The sequence below is a fragment of the Sinohyriopsis cumingii genome, chromosome 8 (assembly GCF_028554795.1).
Source record: "Sinohyriopsis cumingii isolate HCF-2022 chromosome 8, ASM2855479v2, whole genome shotgun sequence".
In the NCBI taxonomy this organism is placed as follows: Eukaryota; Metazoa; Mollusca; class Bivalvia; order Unionida; family Unionidae; genus Sinohyriopsis; species Sinohyriopsis cumingii.
The window spans coordinates 48,584,039-48,611,557 of NC_142968.1; the positions used below are offsets into that span (position 1 = coordinate 48,584,039).

The 27,519-nt window shown below is 36.1% G+C and overlaps 1 protein-coding gene and 1 long non-coding RNA gene across 15 annotated transcripts in view; one reads left to right on the forward strand and one right to left on the reverse strand.

The window, feature by feature from the left end:
- Positions 1-27,519, reverse strand: part of LOC149793449 (uncharacterized) — an 86,134-nt gene that overhangs the window by 50,329 nt on the left and 8,286 nt on the right. For 3 of the 7 annotated variants that reach the window (XM_089967444.1, XM_089967445.1, XM_089967443.1), the window contains exon 2: positions 15,889-18,643. The exons of the other annotated variants lie outside the window; for them this stretch is intronic. In XM_089967444.1, coding sequence (XP_089823570.1) covers positions 17,192-18,478 — 1,287 coding nt within the window. In that variant the 5' untranslated portion in view covers positions 18,479-18,643 and the 3' untranslated portion in view covers positions 15,889-17,191. Of the gene's footprint in view, positions 1-15,888; positions 18,644-27,519 lie in introns of those variants that run through there. 7 annotated transcript variants of the gene reach the window in all.
- LOC149793450 (uncharacterized) overlaps positions 1-27,519 on the forward strand; it is a 79,910-nt gene that overhangs the window by 38,607 nt on the left and 13,784 nt on the right. The window contains exons 2-3 of one of the 8 annotated variants that reach the window (XR_016422803.1): positions 5,174-8,133; positions 8,175-9,911. The exons of 5 other annotated variants lie outside the window; for them this stretch is intronic. This is a non-coding gene — a long non-coding RNA (uncharacterized LOC149793450). Of the gene's footprint in view, positions 1-5,173; positions 8,134-8,174; positions 9,912-25,656; positions 26,303-27,519 lie in introns of those variants that run through there. 2 more of the 8 variants (XR_016422800.1, XR_016422797.1) reach the window with 2 other exon arrangements.

A 27,519-nucleotide genomic window follows, 5' to 3' on the forward strand; every position in this document is an offset into this window, starting at 1 on the left:
CAGGCCAATTGTAAACAACGATACGTGCCCCTGTGCTTGGTACTGCATCTGACTGAGTCGACTGATGGTCGTTATACCAAGTGATTCTTAATTTTATAGACGGTATCGAAATCGTTGTCTTTGAAATGGTCACTGCAGATCATATCGCCTGTCACTGGTCGGATAACGCACGGTACCAACTACTGAATGCAAGTAACAACCAATGTGGAAATGCACTGTTCCCTACAACACGTCACATCCGCGTGACGAGCGCGAAATCGCTTAGGAGCGTGCTGGTATTAAGGTACCAATTGTTTGTTTTTTTTTCATATACCTCAATGCCAATGTTTTGTGAAATAAATATACTTTTCTATCCTACTTCAGCATGCATGTCACACACTGTCATAGAAGACAATGCTAGATTGTCAATTTGACAATGACATAACCAGGTACTCCATTGCATTTAAAAGAGATAACTCTGCTGGAACTAGACAGGGGTAAGAGTTATCTAGTCACAACAAACACATTTTCAGCCATGTGTACCATATTTTAAAAAAATCATAAAAAATACAAAAAAGATCTAGATAGAAATTAACATAAACTCAAATGTTGCCAAGAGGCTCAACTTTTTTTTAAAGGCAAACATAAAGGACAACTCTTACATAATGCACCATTCACAGCTAGTGTTGTTCTTTAATTGTGAATGCAATGTTCCCAACACCTTTAGCTCCGCCAGCCTGGACTTGCGCAATTGGTACCATTATAGCTGCTGCCTCCATCAATAGAAAATCGATGTGTTGTAGTCGTTATTTTCATTAATGATGAGGTGTTTGCAATAATACAACTAGCGATCATATTTAGAAGAATTCATTTATCACATAAACTAAAGTTGTGTAAGTACATTAGTAGATCTTTAATTTTCCACCAAGACTTAGCACCTCTTGCATCACTAAGTAGTTAGTATACAAACATATATTTTGGAAGCCTCGAGCCCGTATATACGTTTCGGACAATACCTAACCGAAATGTCTGATTGAAATTACTTGCTTTAGAGTTGTGAGTATCTGATAAACACTATCACGTAATGTATCACCTACGTTATTATTTGGTACATATGGTATATACTCTGTTTATCTTGTAGTTTCTGAATATTCATTCTTCATCTGCACATCATTATCATATGTTCCGGCCATGATTTTCCAGTGTATGAATTTACACAACTAGTACAACCGCTCAAGCACCTATCATATACTAACATCACGCAGGGTTAGAATATTGGTACACAAGGCACATAGTAAATTCTTGGTTACTCAAAAATGACATCACTGTATTATCCATCCATCCATCCTTACATCTGTCCTTCCGTCAGTCGGTGCGTCAATCCATCCATCCATCAATGCATCCATCCATGTACGCACGCACGCACACACACACACATACATACATACATACATACATACATACATGCATGCATGCATGCATGCATACATACATACATACATACATACATACATATATACACACACACACATCCATGCATACATGCATACATACATACATACATACCGACTTTGAGGAAGAAAGCAATAGCTTGAAATAAGATCTACCATAGAATATAATAGTATCAATGTATTGAAATAATTTAACTTCTTAAAGATTGTTGCTAAATTTCTAACATAGTAACATATTAGGCAAATATTTGTTAAAAACCTGAAGTGTGTGTGTGTGTGTGTGTGTGTGTGTGTGTGTGTGTGTGAGACAGAGAGAGAGAGAGAGAGAGAGAGAATGGTTACACAACGCTTATCTTAGAGTATTCGTACATTCATTGTTTACCAACCTAGGACATTATCTTGTGCAAATAAGCTATTATGCTCACAATTCTGGCGTATAATAAAAGTATGCCCTATCGTTTTGTTTTCAATGGCCTCCTGTTGAGGACTTTTATAACTAATTACGTCAATACCAGAACCATTAGATATGTATCAGATTCCGAAAATCCGAAAGAGACGGGTCGACAATTTGCAATGTCTAAACTCAATTAACGATTCGTGTCATCTAGGGGATATATTAGCTGCATGCCAGAAGTGATGATGCGGGGTTTCATTGATCAGTTTTCGTAAACAAGTGAAAACTTTTAGCTATTCTAGCCGTGAGAAGTCATTATATTATCCACGATATGAAAAATTATTTCAACACCGAAAGCGGCGTTTGAGCAGGTCTGGTAAATAAGATCAACATACAGAAACAAACAGTACCTATATTCAGAGAGAGAGAGAGAGAGAGAGAGAGAGAGAGAGAGAGATTGTTTGGGGAGTGGAAACATTAAGGTTACCTAAAGTTTCCGATTGGAATAAAAATGAGAGAAAGCATGTGACTCAGGTAGCAAGACACATACTTACCTATTCTTGCTCCTTGTCGGTGCAGTTATTTTTTTTTAACCGCGGTTCTGTGATTCTGAATGATCAATGTATGTTTGGTTCTGGAACGTTTTCGTCTCGAATCAAGGAAACCACCATATTAGCAAGACATTATACATGAACATTTCCCAAGGGCAAGGACGAATGTAGTAAGCAGTATATATTCCCAAGAGGGAAGCAAATGTAAATATTTCAAGCAATAGCCATCACGAAACCGATCTGAGCAGCACACACTCACATATACACACAGACAGACATATATATGCTCGTGTGTATACAGGGACAATGATATAAGTAAAATAAGACAGATGTAGAGAAAGAACTAGAAATTCGTTACAAAACAGTACACTAAAAATATATATTATGCTCCCAAAACACGCTTGGGCTATAAGGGGGTTTCTGACCCAAAACCCTAATTTGTATTGGACAACAAATTAATTATTGCCACCTCATGGCCCCAACAAGTTATTCTAAACAAATACGAAAACAAACTTTGTTGAGACAGCAAAATTTTATTTCATAATTGTTTAGCCGTCAAGGATATGTTATTGAATTGTCGCCGTCGTCAAACAAACTAGGGTTTTATCCCGAAACACCCCTTATAGTCCATTACATATATATTTCTCACAAAGCTGCACGAGAATATTGTATGATATTTTACACGAAATTGCTGGAAATTGCTAGCAATTTACTGTAGCAACCAATCTAAAAATTCGACTTTGCTAAAATCAACATCATTTTTGTGTATCTTAATGCTAATGTGTTAATGCCACCAGAACATTATCTCATATCATTGAAATTGCAAAGACCATATTTTATCATGACATCAGTCTCAGTTTTGTTACAATTTGATTGTATTGTCATCTTTTCAACATGTCCACTAAAACCGTCTAACGCCGACTGATAATTATAACATCCTATTACCCTACCGACCACATTTCTTTGTGTTCCCTTTGCTCACTTATTGACCTTTTATCAGATAATTTTAAGCAGTACACTACTGTTTTAAGTCCGTTATTATTTTCATTGAAACTTCGTCTTTAAACTTTCCTATTATCTTTTTCTTGTCATCGCAGTAAAATCCGCTTTTTGTTGGATAATCTGAAACATGAAAACAGATCCCGGTGTTCATTAAACATTCCCCTTAAATATCATCAGATTACATCTTCTGCATGAGCGAACCAGTGTCAGTGAACAGCAATTCTGCATCAGGCCACTCAACCTTAACAAAACTGTTATGAAACTAGTACATCAACCATATCGATATCTATAGTACTGCCATACCAACATAAATTGGTTTATTTAACTTCAAGTTAGTCTTTCTCTTATGTATCGCGACATGTTTTTCATTAAAATTGTTCATACTAATAAAATTATCAGATGCTCCAATGTTATTAAAACGTACGACATTAGTATCAATCTGATGTTTTCCATGGTTTTTTGAAGACGTTGTTGTTCATGAGCTTAAAGAAGTTGTTTGTCTTCTCAGATTCTGTTATTGCAGCTGTTCTTCGTCTATTATTAGAGTCGATATAATCATTCATCCAACGCGACTGATTCAACTTTAACACACGATGAAATTTTCTTAGCACCAGACCATGATCAAGTGCCTGTTTCAGATTTTTATAGCACAAAATATATCTCCGTTGGTCAAGAATATATGAACTAGTTCTTGAACAACTAATTTACCACTAGTGCTACCAATAGATGACTAATTACGTTGTTGTTCTGATAACAAACTAGATGACTAATTACGTTGTTGTTCTGATAACAAACTGTAATCGATCAGCATTGACTCAGGACAAAATAGATAATATTAATGTGCGTCATGTAGTTCCACAGGATAGTCGAGATCAAACTAAACAAAATAATCAATATTATCAGATACAGTTTTATCCGTTTCTTTGAAACACTGATCTTGACTTATCCAATTAAATCCGGCATACGGCATCGGCTCGGACATTGCATAACCATAGAGGTTAATCGTGTCTAAATCAGATATGAAAAACGAAAGTAAATTTCTGATCAAAGTTGCTCATGTACTTGTTTTCAGCTTTAGCATATTTGTTTGTTGTTATAACGCTTATTCCTCCTCTGATTCAACGTTCTCTGAAACAAAATATGTCAGGATCTGTCAGCTGTTCCAGTTGCATTTTGTTGTGCATGAGTAATGCTTACCAACTTAATCCTGGTAATAAGTAATACCCTGCTGAGTCAAGTCCTTAGTTATCAGTGCTGACATCTCTAACATTTTCAATTATATCCGTGAGCAACAGCACATCTGTGATCATATATAGGTCATTATAGCCACCAATGGTTTTACATTTAAATGCATTCCAAATTTGCTGAGCGCAACTTGTCCGGATCAGGTAAACTTATTTCATTAAATCTATCACAGTCGTCAAGATATTCGTATGGAAAGATATATTTTCTTGTAAGTAAATTTTCTTTCTTAAACAATCCACATCCATTCACATGTTCGTTTAACTATGACGCCATAACTGTAAACTATCAATAAATCTCAACTTGCCAAGTGTATTATTAGGGATGAATTTTATGTTATCATTGTTATTGATTTTCAGACGGTTAACTATAGCTTTGATCTTTGCTGCCGAATGCTTCTACGATAATATGCGAGTCGTATCCAATGAAATGTCATGACAATCATCTTTACTCGCTTCTGGTCAAGTTCAGATGCAAACACTTGCTAGCAGACGTGACATACTTTGCTAAAGTGAGTTCAGCTTCCTGTTTTACATACAAAGGTTTTATTTTAGCTATCCTGCCGAGCAACATCATGATGGCATCAACCTCGTTGAAAAGAGTCTTCAGTAGCCACAAAGTAGGATTGGAACCACGATAATGTCTAACAGGTTGTGATAATGGTGCATCAACAGCGCATACAACTTTATATGCGACCCCACAATGATCATGTTCTTGTGCTTTTCGTGTCGAGGATTTATCAGGGTTATTTTCTGCTCCTTGCACAGGAAGTATAATCGACTCAAAGTCGAAGCAGATTTTAAAAGGAACTTTCATCTCGTGTTTGTAATTCGTGAACTGTAATATTTTTACATCTTTACCTGGCATAGATATCCGCTGAACATTAAAACAATACTCAAGATGACGATCTAATACCAGGTAGGACTTGCATCCATGCAAACATCTGACGCAAAAAATATTTTGTTTACTTTATGCTTGTTGTACTGCCCACCAACCAAATCGTTAAAGTTTTTGATCCACACGTAGTGGTTTTTATAAAACAGAAAGTTTATTGTTATTTGATTGGATTTAGCAGTATCTGATGTGGCTCTATCGCTGATATATCTTGGGTAGGTCTTTTGTGTATCACCATTATACTCCAAAAACACTAATGCCACCTGGCAAAAGTAAACTGTTTTGTCTTTTAAATTAGGAATTCGATATTCAGGAGCAGGAAAAACAATACCGGAAAAGTGTATAACACTAGAATGACAGATGTAATTTGATACTCTGTCTGCGTGCTTATCTATCGGAAACAACGTAGATAATAAGCCCATGTTATCATTGCTCTTGTATTTTGCACAATATATCGAGTTTTTAATTTTAGTTCGCAGATCGATATATGACCTATCTCGAAGAGGATTGTATTTCATAGCATGAAATACAATTTCTTTTATTTTTTCGATTCTCCATCCCGATCCGCATGTTGTATATTCTTTCTTTTCTTCTGCATCTCTTGAAATATATCACCTGACAATTACATCAAATTTGTTCCAATCAAAACTTGGCGGGATAACGATGTAATGTAAAGATCAGCAGGTTCTTCGAATTGCTTTTGAAATGATTGTATCTGATTAGATTGCCTATCCAATGATCTACTCATCTTTGAAAAGCGGACATGAAATTGCACAACAATATTTAATCCGCTATGCCTGGCAAGTTCAAATTTTACTTTTCTTTGAAGTAGATGAAATAGATTTGTTGATGTGAAATTTGTTTGTAAAAGTTGATTATCAAATGAAAAGCTGTTGTTAAATCCAGCAAATGCGGTTGCAATTTTATTGGACTGATATTTTGTCACAAACAAACTTCGCTTTTGCGATATCTGCAAATTTCAATAACATATAATAACCGTTTTATATTTTTCTAATAGTACGATACAAGACTGTCAATTAGAGTGCAAAATGTATAGTATATGATGTCAAATTTATACCAGTGACCTATCAACGTAAACGATCTTGCAAGGTGCCAGGAAATATTCTGGCATTAATTGTTTGCCGCCAATGAACTTGGAGTTATTACTGGTCTAAAAACTAGGGATTGTAACACCAGCTGGTTATAAGGTAAAAGTAAGGTCCAGCTATGATGGAAAGTACCTGTACCCCGACATGTTTTTATATGAATTCATCTGTGCATTGTTCAGCGATGATATTCCAGCTGAAATGCAAGTGTGTCATTGTAATGATCATGTCACCGACAATGACATTGCAAATTTGTCTTTGAGAGAGGACTATAAATCACATCATATCAACAGCAATATAAATGATAATCGCCTCGAAGGTCTTGATCTTATTACCTCTAAAGAAAATAACAGGATAGGTACAGGAAATTTTAATATTAAACAACCTGCCAAACCTTTTACATAAACTAACTCTGTGACGGGAGAAGAAACATTTTTCATTCAATCAAAGTATTTTAACATTAACCCAACATCAATAAAATATGCCGCTGATGCCACCACAAAATCTGTATACTCAGCAACAACTTTTTTGATATTCATTTTTTGTTTAGTATTTCAGCAACATCATTGTTTGTCAAACAGCAGTTCATGTATTTGCTTAAAGCGTCTCTGTCGTATTCAATCTAAATCTTACCATATTTTAGCATGCAATTTACTTCGACGTTGTTAAGCAAAACTAGATTATTTGGAAGTTTGCCTTCACATTAGCATCACCACGATACATGTTTCTTATAGCCTCTTCAAGTTGATATGTATTTACAGCATTAGCTCGAGTAACAAACCGTTCCATGTTATCCAAGTATTTAACACAAATTGAACTGGAATGGTCACAGATCGATATTTAGAATAGCCCTATGGTTGTCTCACGTCAAGCTGCAGAGGGTTCATTTCAAAATAGTTTCCCTGTCATATCTAAAACATATTGTTTTTATCTTTTTCAAGTTCCAATACCTCAGAATATATTAAGCGTACCTCAAACGCCGAGTAAGATCATATTGAACGATAAGATTAAAACGCCTGGAGATCCGTTTTATCATTATTCATACAAAATTAACCGTGTCAAACAGCAGGTTCATATTTAAGATATTAGCTCTGACAACACTCCTTACATCGTTTTGGCATTTATTAATCTTTATTAGTCAAACGTTTTGTGTATAATGTTGCTGATAAAATATGTCAGGTTTCAATGAATCTACATCTGATCTTCGAGCTGTAATTGATCGTGATTCAAATGTGAAATTAAATATCATTCAGACCGATAGTGGTCTACTGATTATTAATGGTGCTTTTCACCGGATTGTAGAACAATCACAATTTGATATTGAAACATATCTGTTTCCTGTACCTGATGATCAACTCGCTGATGAACATGATGGTATACCTCAAGGCAAACAAGTTTTTGTTTTAGCGTAATCACGACATAATGTCAAATATCATCTTGTCAAAAATTAATATTGCGCAAAATACATTTCATTGTTAATTGTATTAGATAAACTATTTGTTATTACCACACATGTGCACTCATTCTACCCTTGACGGCGTCAAGCGTTATGTAGCTGTCGGATCTTACAAGTGCATAAGCGTAATATTGTGGAACAACTGGAGGACCAGCAGCTCGTTCAACAACTCCTAACGTCCACGTTACCGCAATAACAGCGGTTCATCTGGTAGCTCGTTCGCTGTACTTAGACACCTCAAAATGAAATATTGGGTAAAGAGAGCGTAACTCTTCGACATATTATGTGAGTTCCAGTATCAGCATCCTGAAACTTTTACGTCGTCTCCATCAGGTACGTATACGCACGAGATAAGTTTCTGGCATTAATATTTGTAAAGTTACATTCGATCGCTCGTTCAGGATATAGCTTTGAGTTTATTCTGCCAAATATTTGCCTGATATCAGCGCTACGAAAACAGAACTGGTTTGTTCTTGACTGCCATGTATGTCCTGTTGTTAAAACACTGCTAATATATCTCTCGGCAGCTGTTCGCTAGGCGTTGTTGTTATTCGCCATGTGTTATCAGTTGAATTTCATACCGCAATTTGATAAACCTTGTGCTGTTCAAGTATATCATTCTGCTATAGTTCGGATAACATTGTTTCAAGTTTTGTTAGTTTTGGAACAGATACGACAACTTGAGGTATCCATAACGCCAATCGTTAAATAGTAAATTGGCAACGACTATAACCAACCAGAACCAAACAATCGCTCTGATCAGCTCTTTCAAATAAAAGTATATGTTTTTATCCACGGAAAAACGTATTGTAGTCGCGATACAATCTGAATATTGTACTTAATGGAAGCACCATCGTTATTATGTTTGATAGTTCTGTAAACGCTTTTCGTTTAGCATATATCTCGTTATAATATGGTCACCTAACGTTATCGAGGAAACTTGCCGCTGCAATAATAGCTCCACCAGCCGCATCTGATATAAGACCTGAAACGGTAAGTTCTGCTGCTGCATGGGTGCCAATTGGCGTTATAATAAGTCCATTTATTTCTGCAACATTAGCATCGGTGCCAGTTTTTAATTCATTTGAAATAGCATCTCATTTTCCGGTATCTTTAAACAAATGTTTGCGCTGTTCGGTGTTGTCTGAGATGGGACGAGTAACAGTGTCATCGACGACATTTTGTTTGTTATTTGCAGATGAACAGCATAATCACGGTTTGCGTTAGCGAATCAGATCTCTGTGTAACACATGATACGTGTCCGTCGTTAAAGATACGTATGATTGTAGATGATCAAGTATATCAACTATTTCATTGTCTATTTATTTGCGAGTGTTTCCAGCTTTCTCCGATGATATAAGAGGCATCAATGGATCATTAATATCAGCTGGCGAGTTAAAGATTATTTACTCTTTACTTGAGGTTTCTTCAATAGTATCGTATTCAGAATTTGATTCAGATTGCTTATCATATTCTATACTCTTCGGCTCATTTAATTTTCATTTTATTTAACTCATCTTCTCTTTCTTTCGCCATTGCTTGATATTTTTGGCTGCTGAAAACCCCTTTTCACATCTTGAAACTCTATTAGAAACTTCTAGATATATCTTAGCAGTAACACCTTGTGGTACTATCTTATAATTTGTTCAGCATTATCAACTTTAGGTGCGGGATCCAAATTATTTCTAGACTAATTTGATTTTTGTATTACATTATTTAAATGTTTTAAAAACAATTCTTCATGTTTAGTCCACGATCTTATATTTCGTGTATTTTCAAAATTAACATCTTTATTTTTAACATCAAAGGCAAAACATGATTAAACTATTTTGTAAATTGTGTTTTTATATTGTTTTATTATATTATTATTGTTTACTTTCTCAAGGATCTTTTGTTTATCTCGTGGTTCTATCATCTGCTTCTTAAATAAGAAATCTTTTTCTTTTATTTGTTATCAACCTTAGCTTGTCTTGCATCAGGATCACCAGTTCGTTCAATAATATCCTCAGCAATTTTCTTTTGTCCTTCCACGAGTATTCCTCGCAAACCTCTCTTTCGCTTAATTATTATAGATCTTATGGTGCTACTTTATCAACACCGGGTTGCTTGCCAAGTACAGATTCGGTGATATGCTTAAGGAGTCTTGCAGTTTCTTGGGCGGTTTGTAGTTCTCCAGCACGTTTGTGCTCAACATTATTCTTAAACACAGCTCATGTAGCCACATATTTCTTGAGAAGATTTATCCGTGCCGTGTCCATAATTGTAAAGAGCACATTAATTTTCCACTTCTTTTCAGTCAAAAAACCTGTCATAGTCTCGTAAAAATATGTGATTGGTATTTCTGGCAAGTTTATTGAATAAAAAATTGATTTCCTTAAGCTGCCTCTAAATACAGATCGACAGATTTGTCCCTGGAAACATCACAACATTGTTCTCGTGCTATCTTTTAAACGTCAATATTGTCCAGTCCGTTAAACAAGATAAAACCACCTGTTTTTCTTCTGATAAAACGATCAAAGTTATAAAAATTATAGGCAAGATAAATTGCATTACATCTTCGATTTCTTGACAATGAAAAGTAAAATTTGATCTAATCCATCTCATCATTGCTAAACGGGATGTCATCAAATACAATAATTTTATGTCCGTCTGATTCAAGCATGACAACAGGAACAAGATTTTCTGGTGTCCTTATAACAAATATGTCTTCACCAACACCAAGTTCATTTTTTAGCTTTTCGTTGTACTCGTTCAGTATAAGCATATTTGTTCTGCTGAGGATTGTTCGTGTAGATATATACCCGACCGTAGTTGAATTTGTCGTTGAGTAGCAAGTTCATTAGCAAGTGCGTTTGCCAGTACGTCCTACTGTCAGGTAACGACAGTCTGGTAACTCAATATTGTGTTTTTGTAATACTCGTTCTGTGTCATAGTTTATAATGTTCATCATATAACATGTACACCAAATTTTATCCTGATAATTGTATGAGATGCATGCAATAAACATGAGTTAATACACCATATTTGATATGTTAGTAAGTGGTTGATCCGGTGAAACATATATTAACTATAACAACAGACCTGCAGGCCTTATCATGTCAGGACATAGAGTATTAGATCTAGACACAACATATCCCCCTGTCAACGTCAATAACACACAAGTGGTAAGTTTTGCACAACTTAATGCTGTCAGTAATGGTACAATATCGTTGTCGGGTGGAAAGATAACTAGAAATATCAACATGAGTAAACTAAAAAGATTGTAAATCTTGAAAATGATCATCCACTGCTAACATAAATAATCTCACAAAGGTAAAGTTACGCACAGCTTAGCATGGTCGATAATAGTTTTCGACTAACTGGTGGGACGGTGGCTGAAGCTATAAATATGGGTTAAAAATAATAGTAAATACTCAGCTTGATAACACAGCTTTGACCAGTAGCGATTCTATAACAAATATCAAGTTTGTCTAGGATAACTTTATGATAAAATATGGCGACACTATAGTGGGAATTCTGGAAATGGATAGAGTAAGTTAGCAACTACGGCAAATCCATCAGCGGCATTAGATTTAACAAATATAAATTACATTGATGATAACATAGCAACAAATATTGCATCAAGAGTAGAAATATCTGGTGAAACGATGAGAGGTATGTTAAGCATCGGCTCAAATAAAATAACAATTTATAACCCAGTCGCCTCATTTTAAATTACAAATAAACTATAAGTGGATGCTGAAATAAGTGCAGTATCAGCGAGTACAATTACTTATGTAGGTGCCAAATATCTTACTAACCGAAGGCATGGTTACACGTACGATCGATATGGTCGATAATAAGATAACTTCTCCTATGTGTCTGTATCTACATCTGATCTTACCTTTAAGCAGTACGCGGATAGTGTTACACAATCGCCTGCTATTGGTGGTTGTACAAAACAAGCTACAAATAGTGTCGGTCACATTGCACATCTCTCTGATGCTATTAGTGATCGGTGGGGTTTTGTTGCATCTGCGTCCAGTTATTATTCAGAGATTAATCCAAGTTATGTGTTTGCGATGAACAGCCTTCTATATGACGGGTTAGAGTGGGTTACAGGAGGAGAAACATCAAACTCATGGATCAAAATACAATATCTAGCGGCTGTTGAAAATGGAAATTACAACTACGAGGTCGAATAAATGATAATTTCGGAAGTATTTACAAATTTTGATTAGATTTCGATCAAATGATGATTCAAACTGGACTACGCTGTATAATATAATAACTGGTCATTTAACTACTTCCCGGCAATTTACACATTATCGTGAATTTACCACAAAGATGTAATCGTATTTCCGGTTTTTTGTTATGTTTGCTAGAGGTCCTCAACCATTTTTATCTCGGTTTCAGATATATACGCTCGATGATAGGTCTGGTGTGCTAGCACACTGTGATTTGATGTAATTGTAATATATAATGCATATTGATCCGCCATCAATCAAAGTCAAAAAAGATTTTTACAGCGATATACTAAACTATAAAACGGAGATTGAAATAACTGATGCTGATTCGCTAGATGCAGAGAGCGTGGAAGACGCAAGAGCAATACATATAATTGCTCGAATGGAACGATTAACTTTAGAGTCACCCAATTTAACTGAGAACAATGACAACTTTGCTAAAGTCTCAGGAATGAGAGGCCCTCAGCTGAGATACGCGATCAGAGACTTCGATATAATTAGTAAATACTGTCCAGTAAGTGATTGCGAGGAAAGACGATTAAAGGTTTAAAAATATTTGATAAATACACTGTTTGAGCTAAGCAAAGAAAATGTCTTGACGATCGATAAATGTAACCGTGTAAAAAAGCAACATGTCATGGTGGTAAGAAACCAGAGCAAGATCGACTAAAAAAAGATTAATGATGACCTTGATAAACTAGCTGAAACAAGAAAACACAAGTTTCTTAAGAACTGTAAGCTCAAGGACACATGTGCTAAGCGTATAGTATTTCGTGCGCTAGGCATGAACTGCTATAAGAAAAAGACGCTGCTGAAAATAATTAACAGTGATGAAACTAGCACGTTAACAAAAGCATATTCAGTTGGATAGACTCTCTCACCGACGATAAGAAAAGTATGACGTTTATCACATTAATGCTGCACTACACACAGTATCAGAAACTGAGTCCAGGATTGAGTTATATGATGATGTCGAACCAGACATATTTTATCGAGAGCTTGACGATATTACAACTGTAAAACCAATTATTCATAAAACTATTAAAACATAATGGCTCCAAAATCATTGTGCTAAAATAAACTGCAAAAGAAGCGGGCAAGTTACTGACAGAAACAAAATACAGAAATATCAAACAGCTGATTGCTGGACACGTAAACGTACGCACCATTATATAGGGCAAGTTGTTATTCGCGGGCTTTTAAGTTTTTCAACAGCATATGCAATTCTCTGGTTGCATGTAGCAACTGGGTCAGTTATCTTATGCTGTTAGTTATATCGATGAAGCAGAAGACTTTTATCGTGATACAGTCGATTAAATTATTGAAATACCAACACATTTTGATCCTCCATTTTCAGTCTCAGCTTTAAGATACATCAGAAATGATTATGTCTCATCTGAAGTGTATGATAAATATAGAGAGTTTCTTGCCGATCCTTTCAATAAATCATTTAGTGTTCTGATCGATAAAGATTCAGCTGAAAATAGTTTTACTACGGCAACTGAAACAATTACCGAAACAGTTTTATAATAACAAAAAAGGAGTAATCGACATTAATCATATTTCATCAGGTCAAAAAGACAACGACATAAACGAGCTGTTTCGGTATTACAGGTACTATAATAAAAACTTGATTGTATCATACGTGCCAGAAAATATTACAGCAGTAATAATATTAGCTGGAGGAAACTCAAATCCCTTATTGCTGAATGTGTCAGGAGCATGTATTGGGTTATCAGCGATCAACAAAACATAGGGCCAAAATATGAAAACAAGATCGTGTCATGTATTAAATCAACTTCTAGCTTATATCAGAGGTGTAAAATTTATGACGTTAGATGTGATACAAGAATTTCTAGTAAAAGACGATTTACTTGTCGATATCATACCAAACAGAGCTTTGAAATATGAGAAACAGGTTTTGGCATATTTTGTGTAATATATGAAATATAATGGAAGATGTTACGATAGAAGATACCGGGGTAAGCATATGACGATTGTGCTTAACAACGAAAAGAATAGCATGTACTTCAAATATAGGAAAATACTATATTCCCGATGGTATTGTCTATGGTATGACTATCTTCAGTTCATTGTTGATTGAAATCCCAGTAATTTGTTTCATGAAGTTTTTCTCAGACATCCAAATTCAGATATAGAAGTTGAGTTGCATAGAGTGCCACACTAGCGATCGATAAAAGTTTGGGTTCCATTCATATCATTGGATGATTACATTTGGGCTAGTATACTATGTCCATGGGCAGGGTACATTACTCTGGCTGTATCGGGACTGAATAACCTACTGAGTAGTTTTGTCATAAAATTGAAAATGAAACCAGTCCAAATTTAGATATCGTGTGTAGGATTTCTTTCTTTCTCGTCATATTCATTGATATTCATGTCATCCTCTTTATGTGTGATCTGTTTTCTCACAAGTACATGATCAGTATTGAGTCCAAAAATAAACCAGTGTCTAATAGCTCCTAACCGCACCGAGGCACATTTCAAAACGTAACGTCAAAATATAAATATATAAACAATTTGCAAAAAATTAATGCGAAATACCTCATATTGTTTACATTTCTTATGGTAAAAAATAAATGTGCAAAGTAAGTGTCTACTCTAAATCATATATGACACAGTCGTTTATCATGCAGTCCTAGATTAAGAAATAGCAAAACATACTTGAGAAGAGGTGGATTCTTTAGGACAAATACACTAAAATAGTTATTTCGTTGGAAAGGTTAGTAAGTCAAAGACGCCATTCTGACATAGCGGGTTATAGACAAAGGAACTGAGTAGTAGAGAAAGAATGGTAGTCAGGCGATGATAAATGGAAAAACACATTCATTTTTGTTTCTCAGTACTGACCATTCCACTGTGTGACAATCAATGCAAATCATATGTTAATCTAAAATACCTTCAAAGATGACTTCACGGTGAAGTCCTTGTCAAATGTTGACATGCTCTTTTTTGAGATGCTGGACTGTAAACATAGTAGCATGTAAACATAACACATATTTCACTTCCGGATCATCACCAAGGCCTTATTACTCACTGTGCACTATCGCCGAAATACACACAGACAACAACACCCTGACCTCATATTATCAAGAATAAACAGTTACCTTTAAATCCCTACCAAAAATGCATAAATAAAACTCTTCTATCACCAACAAAATGAGAGAGGAAAAATATTCTAAAAATCTACTAGAACTACATTCGTGGGTACTGAACTGGAAGTATTAATTGTGACCTAACTTGATACCTAAGGCGTCAATAACAAAACACCTTCCGGTATTTTCTATGCAAAATAGAATGTTCAGCGTTGGAAGAATCGGCATTTTACGGCCAGCTAATTCATAGAGTAGTGATATGACGAAGCGAAAGATTCAGAAATTTAAACTGACGCACCCCCCTGTTTAAAATTATATAATGTCCACCAACACCATCCAGGGGTGGGTTCATAGTTGGGTTGGAAACAGACTAGAAGTTGCACAACTCTGCGTTCCAACCCAACAACATTATGTTGGTGATGCTAACATTATACAATCAATATAGACATTATAATATGTAATTAAACGCCATGATATGATCAACTTTAATCCAGTTGTCAGGACTATACTGTGAGTTTAACTGAGAAGACAAGCTATATAACTGATGTCCATATCACAAATTCGTGGAATGTTACATAAGTAACTAGAATGTATACCTGTGTCACAGATACAGGTACAACATCAGTGGAACTATGGTTAACTAATCATAATCAAAGAGTATTACAACAATGCGTCATGTGTAGATCAATACCTAATGTAAATTATAGGATATTATTGATGATGGCATAGCTGTCCTAGTAAAAACATGTTGTAATAAATATAACAAATTCATCATTCTCTCTGGAAAAACACATACGGCCAAAGTTGTTCTTGGTGGGGTTTAACGCCATTTTTCAGCACACGATAGGCTATACATGGCGGTCAGTATTAATGGTGGAGGAAGAACCCGGGAAAACCCCGGAAAGAACTAAAGACCCACTAGAAGCTACTGGCAAGCATTCTCACATACCGAGACTCGAACCCACGCAGATACAGGTGAGATGGTACTGATCCGTAACGGAGAGCGCTTTAGACCACTCGGCCATACAGCCAATATGAAGGAGAACTAGTTCAATTTCATAACTTTTGTATTACATCGAATCGATTAGTGCTGCATTGCCTGCTTTCAACTAAGCATTGCTTAAATATAAAAAGAATAATGGGGCGGAACAAGCAAGTTATTGAATAGTATTCGTTTGATTAGACAATGAGTATCTCAGTGTCTAATCAAACGAATACTTTTTTTATAACTTGCTTTTTCCGCCCTATTATACTTAATATCATAAATGTGGTTACAACAATTTTACTAATGTTCATCAAAGACGCTGACTTCCCAAAGTTATTCTAAAAAAATAATGACAGAAGTTCCCACAACTGTGTCATATTTTTCTATTCACTTTAGATATTTAGGTTAAATCAATAACTCTTTTGTAGAAAGACATGACAATTTATATCTTTCTTAGCATCTTTATATGTGAATATTGCTGTTTTTGTTTGACTGATTTTATAGGGGGCATGTTTATGATTGTTCGAAGGAAACACACAGATTATAGAAGCCGTTATCTATGCAAGCGAATAATCGTTCACAACAATTCCACTCGGCCTTATATTTCATCTTTGGTGCCCATACGTATAAGATTAAAATACGTATCCATTTCCAAGAAACAAGCCCATTTTAGGTGTAAAACACGGGCAATTCACGAAATTCATATTCACAACCTATAGAAAGCAGACGGTCAAACATATAATTGGCAAATCAAAGGAAAGGAATGATACATTATATTGTATGGCTGCGTTAATGAAAGACAACTTTCACTGATTCTGTTCGTATTTGATTACTTTGTCTGTATAACGAAGCAAAAATATAGTTCACGCTTGCTATGAAATAATCTCTGCACACCTTCCTGAACCTTTTGAATAGGCATGCATATACAATAGGATTTGCCATACTGTTCACAAAATATATCCTAAAGAAGAAAGAATACACCGCGAACTCATTCGGACTCATCGTAAAGATTGTGTCCCTCTTAAGAGCGAGAACACTGTATAATATATGCGTCACCACAAATATCACTGTCAAGATAAACCAAATCAATGTTTTCCGGTAGCTAGAGATAGGATAGTTGGAGGGACTTCTTTCAGATATCTGGGCTATGCGGGTGTCTAATGTAACATTTCTAGCTGCTGTTGACAGGCAATCACCTTTCATGACGTCACTCAACTTGTTACTTTCTTCATTCTGAAAACTGACTTCCGTCACTGCATCTCTTTTATCACTCCCGTCACTCTGTACAACAGGTTCTGATGCGCTTTCATCTAGAATTGCGGAATTTAGTCTCATAAATTGTGTATGTCGATTTCTTCTAAACCACATCACAATCTCTCTTCCAATTAGAATGTATACAATAGTGCATAAAACCAGCATGATAAATGTAAGAGTCAACAAGGCTATTTTATATGCTTGTCTCCATCCGTTGTTTTTGTAAATTTCCTCATATGAGCATACGTACACTTTGGTAAGTCCTCCTTTGTTATTCAGCATCAAGGTCTCTTGAATACCACAAAGCGCTACAGAAGGTAATGCAAGCAAAACTGAAATGAAACACACTCCAGACGACAACTTGATAGCCAGTCCATAACCGACTTGTTTTTTCAACGGCTGGCATATTCTTCTGAATCTATCAATGTTTATTAATATTAGCATGAAAGAGGCTGCACAAGAAGCAAACACGTTAAAAAAGCATTTTGTTTTGCACGCTGCTGTGTTCTCAAATGCAAAATACTGTTGGTGTTTAAGAACCTCGGCTGGAATCAATGATACACATTCTACGAGGTCAATTACGCCATGGCTGATAACAAAGATCCTGAATTTGTCTTTTCTGTATTCTTTACTTCTCGAAAACACGAACAACACCAACATGTTGCCGATCATGCCGGTAACAGCAAGGAAGACAAGGAAAATGGTGACAGGAACCAATGCTTCTGCGTAGCGTAGATTCAATTCTTCTAAGGTCTCATTTGTATCATGTTGTGAAGTCAAATTTGAATCCATTATGATATCCGGCCGCCGACTTTCTCTCATGAGTGATAGTTGATGAATTTATCGAGACTGAAGTGCATCTGGAATTAATATGTTGTCAGTTATCAATACAGTTATACTCTTTCTTTTTTTATACCTCCGCTTGTTTTATTGAGTCATAAAATCATCACTCGAATGACGTCACCACTTGTTCCACTTTGTGGGTTGCTGCAAAGAAAAATGTTAATCTTTCAACATTTGGATTGACCAATTTCAAGAAGAGACGTTCTTATATGTTTGCCTAGTTTCTTTGGAAGAGGGTGTGTAACATTATACATGTGTAACTGACCAATCAGAACCCTCTGTGCAAGAGTCATGGCTCCACTGGTACTATCTACAGGCGTCTGCCTCATTGATAGCACTCTGTATTAAGACCTCACAGTAGTCACTTGCATATATTAAAGTTATTGATAGTTAGAACACGGCGTCTCATATTATGTTTTAACACAATAACACAACATGGTGTCAGAAGTGGGATAATAATTATAATTGGAATAGCCCATGGATCGTAAATGAATATTTTGAAACAATAACTTTACAATCCACGGAAGATTTTTCGCGAATTTAAAACCTTAAAAACGTTGAAATTTCTGCATACGAACTTAATACCTTCGAAACGGATCTTTCCGGCGTGCCAACCCCTACCATGGACTGGGACAATTCCAACCTTACCACCTCATGGGCTAAATTCCAACAACACTGTGAATTAATATTTAATGGACCGATGAGTAGAAGAAGTGATGCGTTCAAAGCCAACTACATTCTACTTTGGCTAGGTGACAAAGGTAGAGATATTTTCAACACATGGACTCTGACGGATGAAGATAAAAAGGACCCATCAACGCTCTTTACAAAATTCAAACATCACGTGCAACCAAAATTAAATCCGGTCTTTGCCAGATTCAAGTTTAACAATGAAATTCAAGGCCCCAGGACAATAGACCAATATGTGACTTCACTGAAACTTTTGGCCAAGGACTGTCTCTTCAAAGACGAAGACGACATGATTCGTGATAGAATTGTCTTCGGGGTATCGTCACCAAGGATACGAGAAAAACGTATCAACGAAGGTGAAAAGTTGACCTTGGAAAAGGCTATTAACATCAGTCAAAGCCATGAATATGCCCAAGAGCAGCTCCAGACCATGTCTGCATCAGCCAGACGGGAAGTACATGCGACAATTCAACAACAGGCCAAGACAAAAGAACTACAGCCGAAGAAGTTGGACCACATCTTCCAGACGGGGCCTCAACGCGACCTGTGGACACTGCGGATACAAGTCACATTCAAGCCAGGACAAGTGCCCTGCAAAAGGAAAGACTTGCGATAAGTGTCATAAACTCAATCACTTTGAGAAAGTGTGCAGATCAAAAACGGTCAGTGTGATTAACAATGAACATAAAAACGAGGATTTATATACTGACAGTGTAAAAAGGGATATCATTGCCAATGGCCAGGCGTATGCGGCGATAGAGGTAGGACCTAATTTAGTTTCTATTGGTTTTAAATTGGATCCTGGCTCTCAAGTTAACATCATATCATCGCATATATTCAAAAAGCTAGGCATAAAACATCCACTTCAACCTACATTAAGCACATTATCTGCATATGACGGCAAATTATTGAGTACAATGGGTACAGTCAATCTCACGTGTAAGCGCACTGAACGTACACATGAACTCGAGTTCTACATTGTTAAAACGAAAGCACCACCTATTCTTGGTTTACAATTTTGTATGGAGTTAGGCTTAGTTAAATTTACATACTCTGTTCAGACACAGATGTCAAATTTACAATGTAACAAGAGTATTCCCCTCACTAAGACAGTTGTTCTCAAGGAATATGCCGAAGTCTTCAACGGCATAGGTCTTTTCCCTGGGGAATGTACCATACACATCGACCCCAAGGCTACACCTGTCGTGCACCCTCCGCAGCGAGTACCTGTCGCACTTCAAGACAGTCTCAAAACTGAACTTGATCGCATGGAAAACGAAAATATCATTGTCCCGGTTACATCACCTACAGCATGGGTAAATTCTATGGTTGTCGTAGAAAAGCAATCGGGTAAACTAAGGGTATGTCTCGACCCACAAGATCTTAATAATGCAATTTTGCGTCCCCATTACCCTATGCGCACACTAGACGATATCCTACCCCAATTATCAGGTGCAAAATACTTCACCAAATTGGATGCACGGTCAGGATATTGGGCAATAAAACTGTCACGTGACTCATCATACCTCACAACTTTCAACACCCCTTACGGTCGTTACCGTTTCTTGCGTCTCCCATTTGGTTTGAAATCATCTCAGGATGAATTCCAAAGGCAGATCGATGAGAGCTTTGAAGGTTCAAGTGGTATCGTTTCGATTTGCGACGATATACTAGTTTTCGGACGCACACGCGACAAACATGATACAAATTTGAGAAATGTTCTCAAACGTTCCCTCGAAAAAGGAATCCGGCTAAATGAGGAAAAACTAGAAGTAGGTGTTACAGAAGTACAGTACTTCGGGCACATTCTATCAGCAGAAGGTCTCAAACCCGACCCTGCCAAAGTATCACCGGTCAGAGAAATGGAACCCCCTCGTAACCGCGCAGAGTTAGAAACCATTCCTGGCATGTTTAACTACTTGTCCAAATTTGCCCCAAATTTGGCTGGGGTCACCAGTTCGTTAAGACAACTGTTAGCGAAAGACATAGAGTTTACATGGGACTCTACGCAAATAGACGCATGTCAAAAGTTCAAAGACATAATTACTATAAGCCAAGGACCTGTTCTGTCCCATTTTGACTCTAAGAAACCACTGACTTTGCAAGTTGACGCGTCAAAATATGGGCTCGGTGCCGCCCTAATACATGATGATAAGCCCGTGGCTTATGCATCAAAATTCTTGACTACAACTGAAATTAATTATGATCAGATAGAGAAAGAAATGTTCGCTATACTGTTCGGATGCAAACGGTTCCATCATTATGTATACGCAAGAAAGGTACACGTTCAAACTGACCACCTTCCACTTGTCGCCATAATGAAAAAGCCCCTCTATGCAGCCCCACCGCGACTACAACGCATGCTTTTGCAGCTGCAGAGTTATGACCTAGAGGTAAAACATTACCAAGGTAAGAACATACCCGTAGCAGACACACTCTCCCGTAAGTTCTTATCTGATACACACCCCACCTTGTCTGAAGGTATAGATATGCATGTGCATATGGTGTTATCAGTATTACATGTATCTGATCGTAAGAAGGAAGAAATTCAATCTCTCACTGAACAAGACCCCCAGCTGGTCATACTGAAACAGGTCATAATTGAAGGTTGGACTGAAAAGAGGTCAAGCTGTCAATCAGAGATAATTGACTATTGGAATTATAGAGATACACTTTCAGTTGTAGACGGGTTAATCTTGAAAGGTCAAAAAATAGTCATACCACAAGTCCTCAGGCAGAAAATGCTAGAAACTGTACATTCATGACATTTAGGTATTGAGAAGTGTCTGAAAAGAGCCAAAGATGTCTTGTTTTGGCCAAGAATCTCAGCTGACATTTCCGATTTAGTGTCAAAATGCTCTATCTGCTTGGAGCGCAGAAGTTCTAACCAAAATGAACCTCTCATCCCCCATGACGTCCCTGAATATCCATGGCAAAAAGTCGCCACAGACCTATTTGCATGGGATAATAAAGAGTACATTGTTGTAGTAGATATTTCAGTCGCTACTTTGAAGCTGAAAAAGTTGCACTGTTATTAATCACATGAAAAGCATATTCGCGCGCTTCGGAATACCGGTGGTCGTTGTCAGCGACAATCATACATGCTATTCTTCCCGAGCGATCGCAAGCTTCGCGAAAGAATGGGACTTTAAACATGTTCCATCGAGTCCCACATACCCCCATTCGAACGGTCTAGCGGAGAAAACAGTTCAAACTGTAAAGAGAATTCTCTCAAAAGCAAAAGTCGATGCAGAGAACCGCTTATAGGCAGGCATATTAGAATATCGAGCCACTGCTCTTGATATCGGGTTCTCACCAGCACAATTGTTGATGGGGAGACAACTCAGATCAATTCTCCCAACAACCCGCGAAACGTTAATTCCAAAAACACCCATCACCGCTGAGGTCAAAAAGAAAATTACACTTCGCAAGAAGTAAACAAAGAAATATTATGATAAAAGTGCAAAACCACTAAAACCACTTAAGGAAGGGGAATCAGTCAGAGTTCAATTCAAAGGTCGAAACTGGGAACCTGCCGTTATAATAAGAAAACTCGACCAAAGGTCATACTCAGTTCGCACCAGAGATGGTACCATTTATCGTCGCAATAGACGTCAACTCATGAAAACTAATGAAATACACCCCTTACAATGTAATATAAATGCGCCCTTCTCTCAGATTGAAAACACGCTATGTACAGCTGTAACACTTTCCGCAAATGCCAGAAAACCAATTTCATAATCAGTGGAATCTCAATGTTTTAGCCAAAGTACGCCTGAGCCTGCCGCAAGAAACCCACAAGATTGTCAGCAAAGCGGATACTACACACGTTCTGGTTGGCTAGTAAAACCAAAGATAATAGAGTCAGTGTAATATCAGTTCCTAAAACCTGTACATATCCTGGATAAGAAACAGTTGTGAAATCCTGTACTCACAGATAAGAGAGACTCAACTAATAGAACAGTCATTAGTGTAGCACAGTGTATGGTTTTGTTGATAAACACAGACGGTGATTCAAGATAAGGAACAGCCGTGTACATTAAATAGCAATCAAACAAGCAACAGGATATTTAACAAAATATACAATGTATTCTCAGTCTGTCACAGAGATTTATTCGTTGATCATTGTAATCATTGATATCAAAGACACGTTTGATTTTGATATATTAGTTATAATGGCTCATGATTCATTTATACAGTTTATTAAAAGTTTATTAAAACCTTTTCTTTGTAAGAAGAGAGATGTAATATTATACATGTGTAACTGACCAATCAGAACCCTCTGTGCATGAGTCATGGCTCCACTGGTACTATCTATAGGTGTCTGCCTCTTTGATAGCACTCTGTATTAAGACCTCACAGTAGTCACTTGTATATATTAAAGTTATTGACATTTAGAACACGGCGTCTCATCTTATGTTTTAACACAATAACACAACAGGGTGCTTCTCTTGCATATGGACAAATGTGTACAATTGATAATCTACCTAATTGTATATCCTAGTGCATTTTACTTGGCATACCGCCAAAAGAAAACAGATATATATTACACAGAATTCGCCCAAATTTATTACACCAAAAAATGCCGATTAAATATTTTTACTACTTGTATGCAGAGTGACAAATTATCTAGACATCGATAAAATATGCACTCAAGCAATTCTACCCCCACCCCCACGCTAAAAGAAGCAAACCACAAAACGTAGCTATTTATACCAAATTGTAAAAAGTGCAAGAGGTGAAAAACATCCACTAATTTCCCTTTCGTGAAAAGTTATATATATATATATATATATATATATATATATATATATATATATATATATATATATATATATATGCATGTATGTAGAGTACAACACATGTAGAGTATGTAGAGTAATCCTGGGTCACCGGATTAACCCAAAGCTGACGTCGCATGACGCAATACTCGATACATGCAAGAAAGGGAAAAAATCTTTTCACGGTCTGTTTGGTATTGGCATTAAACCGAATGGTTTAAATCCTTTGGTTGCTGCAAATGTAATTAAAAAGGTAATTTTCCCTTCAATGTTTTATGGAAGTGAATTATGGTGTAACATTTCAAAAAGTGACCTCGCTTTATTGGATAAAACTCTGAGGTATTTTGCCAAACATTTACAAGGTTTTCCAATACATACAAGATCAGACATTGCCCTGGGAATGCTAGGATGGACATCAGCGCAGTCTGAAACTGATAGAAGAAAATTGATGTTTTTACACAGATTGTGTTTGATGCCTAACAATGTACATACTAAACGTGTGTTTAACGTTGCGTTATTTCACTTCATTTTGAGCGGATGTATGTCAAGCTGCGGGTTAATTTCAAATTTATATTATACCTCAAAGAAGTTTGACTTGCTCGGGTATCTAACTGATTATTTACATCATTCTGAAATTCCAGATAAACATAATTGGAAAGAAATTGTAAGGTCAAAAATTGTTGGTCTTGAAAATAGCCTCTGGAGAGTTCGTTTGTCTAATCAAGCAGATTTTGATAGATTCTCTTCGATACACGAATACTTACGACCTGCCTCAGTGTGGCAGTCGGTTAAACCAGACAACACACTAAGGTATTTACATATGTAGCTAAACTATGGGCTGCTGTTCCACAAACACAGCTTGATATGTGTATTAGATGTGGGAATGTTTATACAGACTTGATACTTCATTGTTGTGTTAGTTGTCCTTATATGTCGAACTTTCGAAATTCTTTCTGGGATTTCCTTACTGATAAATTTCCCCTGAGCCTGCACATTACGTTATTTAATGCAGAAGATGAGCTGCAACTACAGTATCTTTTAGGTAAAAGGTTACCATCAGGAGTAATCGACAAAGAAAACTCCAAGGTATTCATCCTGTATGCAGCATACTTTGTCATGCAGTGTGCAGCTATCTTCTGTAAATAAGGTACTGAAACTTGCAACTTAAGAGTTGACGAACACTTTGTTGATTGATATTGTGTAAGAATTTCTATTCTAATATAGAATTTTTTTTTTTTTTTTAAATATTTATTGATTGTATTCAGATGATTTATTCTTATATCATGTAATCTTCCATGGAAGGAAATAAAGATGATGATGATGATGATGATGATGATGATGATGATGATGATGATGATGATGTATGTAGAGTACAACACATTCACAGAATCGTTGATATAGAATGCCTAGTATAACGTAGGTGCTAAAATTTAAAGGTCAAAATTGATAAAATTTTGGATAAAGAAAAACCCTTCCAAAACTAATCTTAAGAAATAATGAAAGCTTCTAAAATAAAGGAGAAAAAGTTAAATATGCCACAGTTCTTTAACTGGTATATAAAAAAGAGAGAGAAATATAAGTATGTTACATTTCTTATAATTGTAAATAAAATAAAAGACAAAGATAACACATTAAAACCCATTAAATTATGACATTATTTGTTATATACACCATATTCTTTCTTAGAATCTCTGATGGTACAGCGGAGAGCATCTTAATTGAAATGAAATGAAAGAAAAAAATATTTCTGCCTCAAAGGATGGAAGGCGATACAGTCGTGACAGTTGTGTTCACTGTCAGTCCACATTAACAAAGTATGCAGCCTAATCGAGGTACATTGTTCAGAAAGTACGCATAGATCCGGATATTTGTGCCATATATGTGCGAACGAAACCCCACGCCACCACCCAACAACATCCCTTTCATCAAATCATTTGTTTTGCAACATTACGGCACAGCAACACAAGTAGGTTATTTAGTGCAGAGGTAATGGGACTAAAATGCCTTGCACAAGGATGCTGACCCAGCCGGGTTGGATAGCAGGATTCGAGTCCGCACCCTTTCTGTCATTACCCTTAATATTACTGGTACTCGTCTTACAGTGGTATGGAATAAATTTACAATATTTTGTGAGCAAATCATGTTTATGTACTTCTTGGAATGTTAACTGGTTTCCATACTTTAGATTTTACAAATCTTCTGTGTGGAAAGAGAATCTGGAAAGAAAATGAAATGATATTGTTCTGGTTCAGAGGTCACATTATAGACCAAAGATCTGAGTATGATGATTTCTTATTACACTGAATTTACTGAGTGATTTTTGTAGCTTCAAGGATGCATATATATATATATATATATATATATATATATATATATATATATATAATCTAATTATTACACGTTATACGCCGTAATCAGCTGTCTAAGATAACAATAAATCAATCATTAAAGTATTTAAACATAGCTCTTCTTGCATTCTTTGAATTATAATAATAAAATTCATGTTTAATCTAATGACAAGTATAATGTTGCCTTTATTTTAATGTCATTTAATGCAACCGTCTTTTATGCACAAATATTGTTCTACATCAATAGTAGTTGTATTATTCATGTAGTCAGGTTAACCATGAATAATACTCTTTTTTTCATTTGAAGAAGAGATCTATTCAATAATTTCATGATTGGTTTTTATGTTAGACATCTGTTTTTAAAGCATATACCTTTTTTCCGTTGACTTTCCTTAACTGATAAATGGTATAAATAGTTGTCGCAACATTTTAAAATAATTTGCCTTCATGGTCGATGTAATAGCCTCCTAGAAAACCGGTTTACGAAATGTGAATTACCGTTACTTTTGTGGTACACATTTACAGGAATCCCTAATTCAAAGATTTAGTGAATAATGTGAAAAATACAGTAAAATTTATTTTACCAGGAGATGCGCTTCCGCGAATCAAAGTGCAGACTACAATATTAGGTCTATAAAAGCAATATAAATGAAACTCGCTAAAACAAACAGTATTTGCATTGCTCATTTGTCTTTTGTACTTAATATATATATATAGTTATGTAGCGTAAAATTATCATTAACCTGTTTTATTTTTTGTCAATAAACTGCACAGTTACACTGCTGATTTACACATGCAATATCCATTGCGCCAAATACCTTTGTGCATGATAGGAAAAAAAGGTTAGATAAATCTCATTTTAGGTCAGGAGACTAATCATGTGTCAGTAATTATAGGCCTGTATGTATCGTACCTAAGGTTAGCAATGTTCTAGAAAAAAAAAAAAAAACCCCAGCAAAAACAACACGGTTTCAATTTTGTACATGCATTATTATCCCCAACTAATTCATGTGTCAACCAGGCTTCCCTTCAAATCACTCCAGCAAGACAGCTCGTACTGGTTTATGATTGAACACTGGTATCAGAATCGTGATGACGGGACCTTAGCTGGAGGTTTTTTCTTGAACTAACAAACAACTTTGTCTTATAATCATACAGTGTACTCACAAAAGTATCGTCAATGCGATGGTTTTCGTCAGTT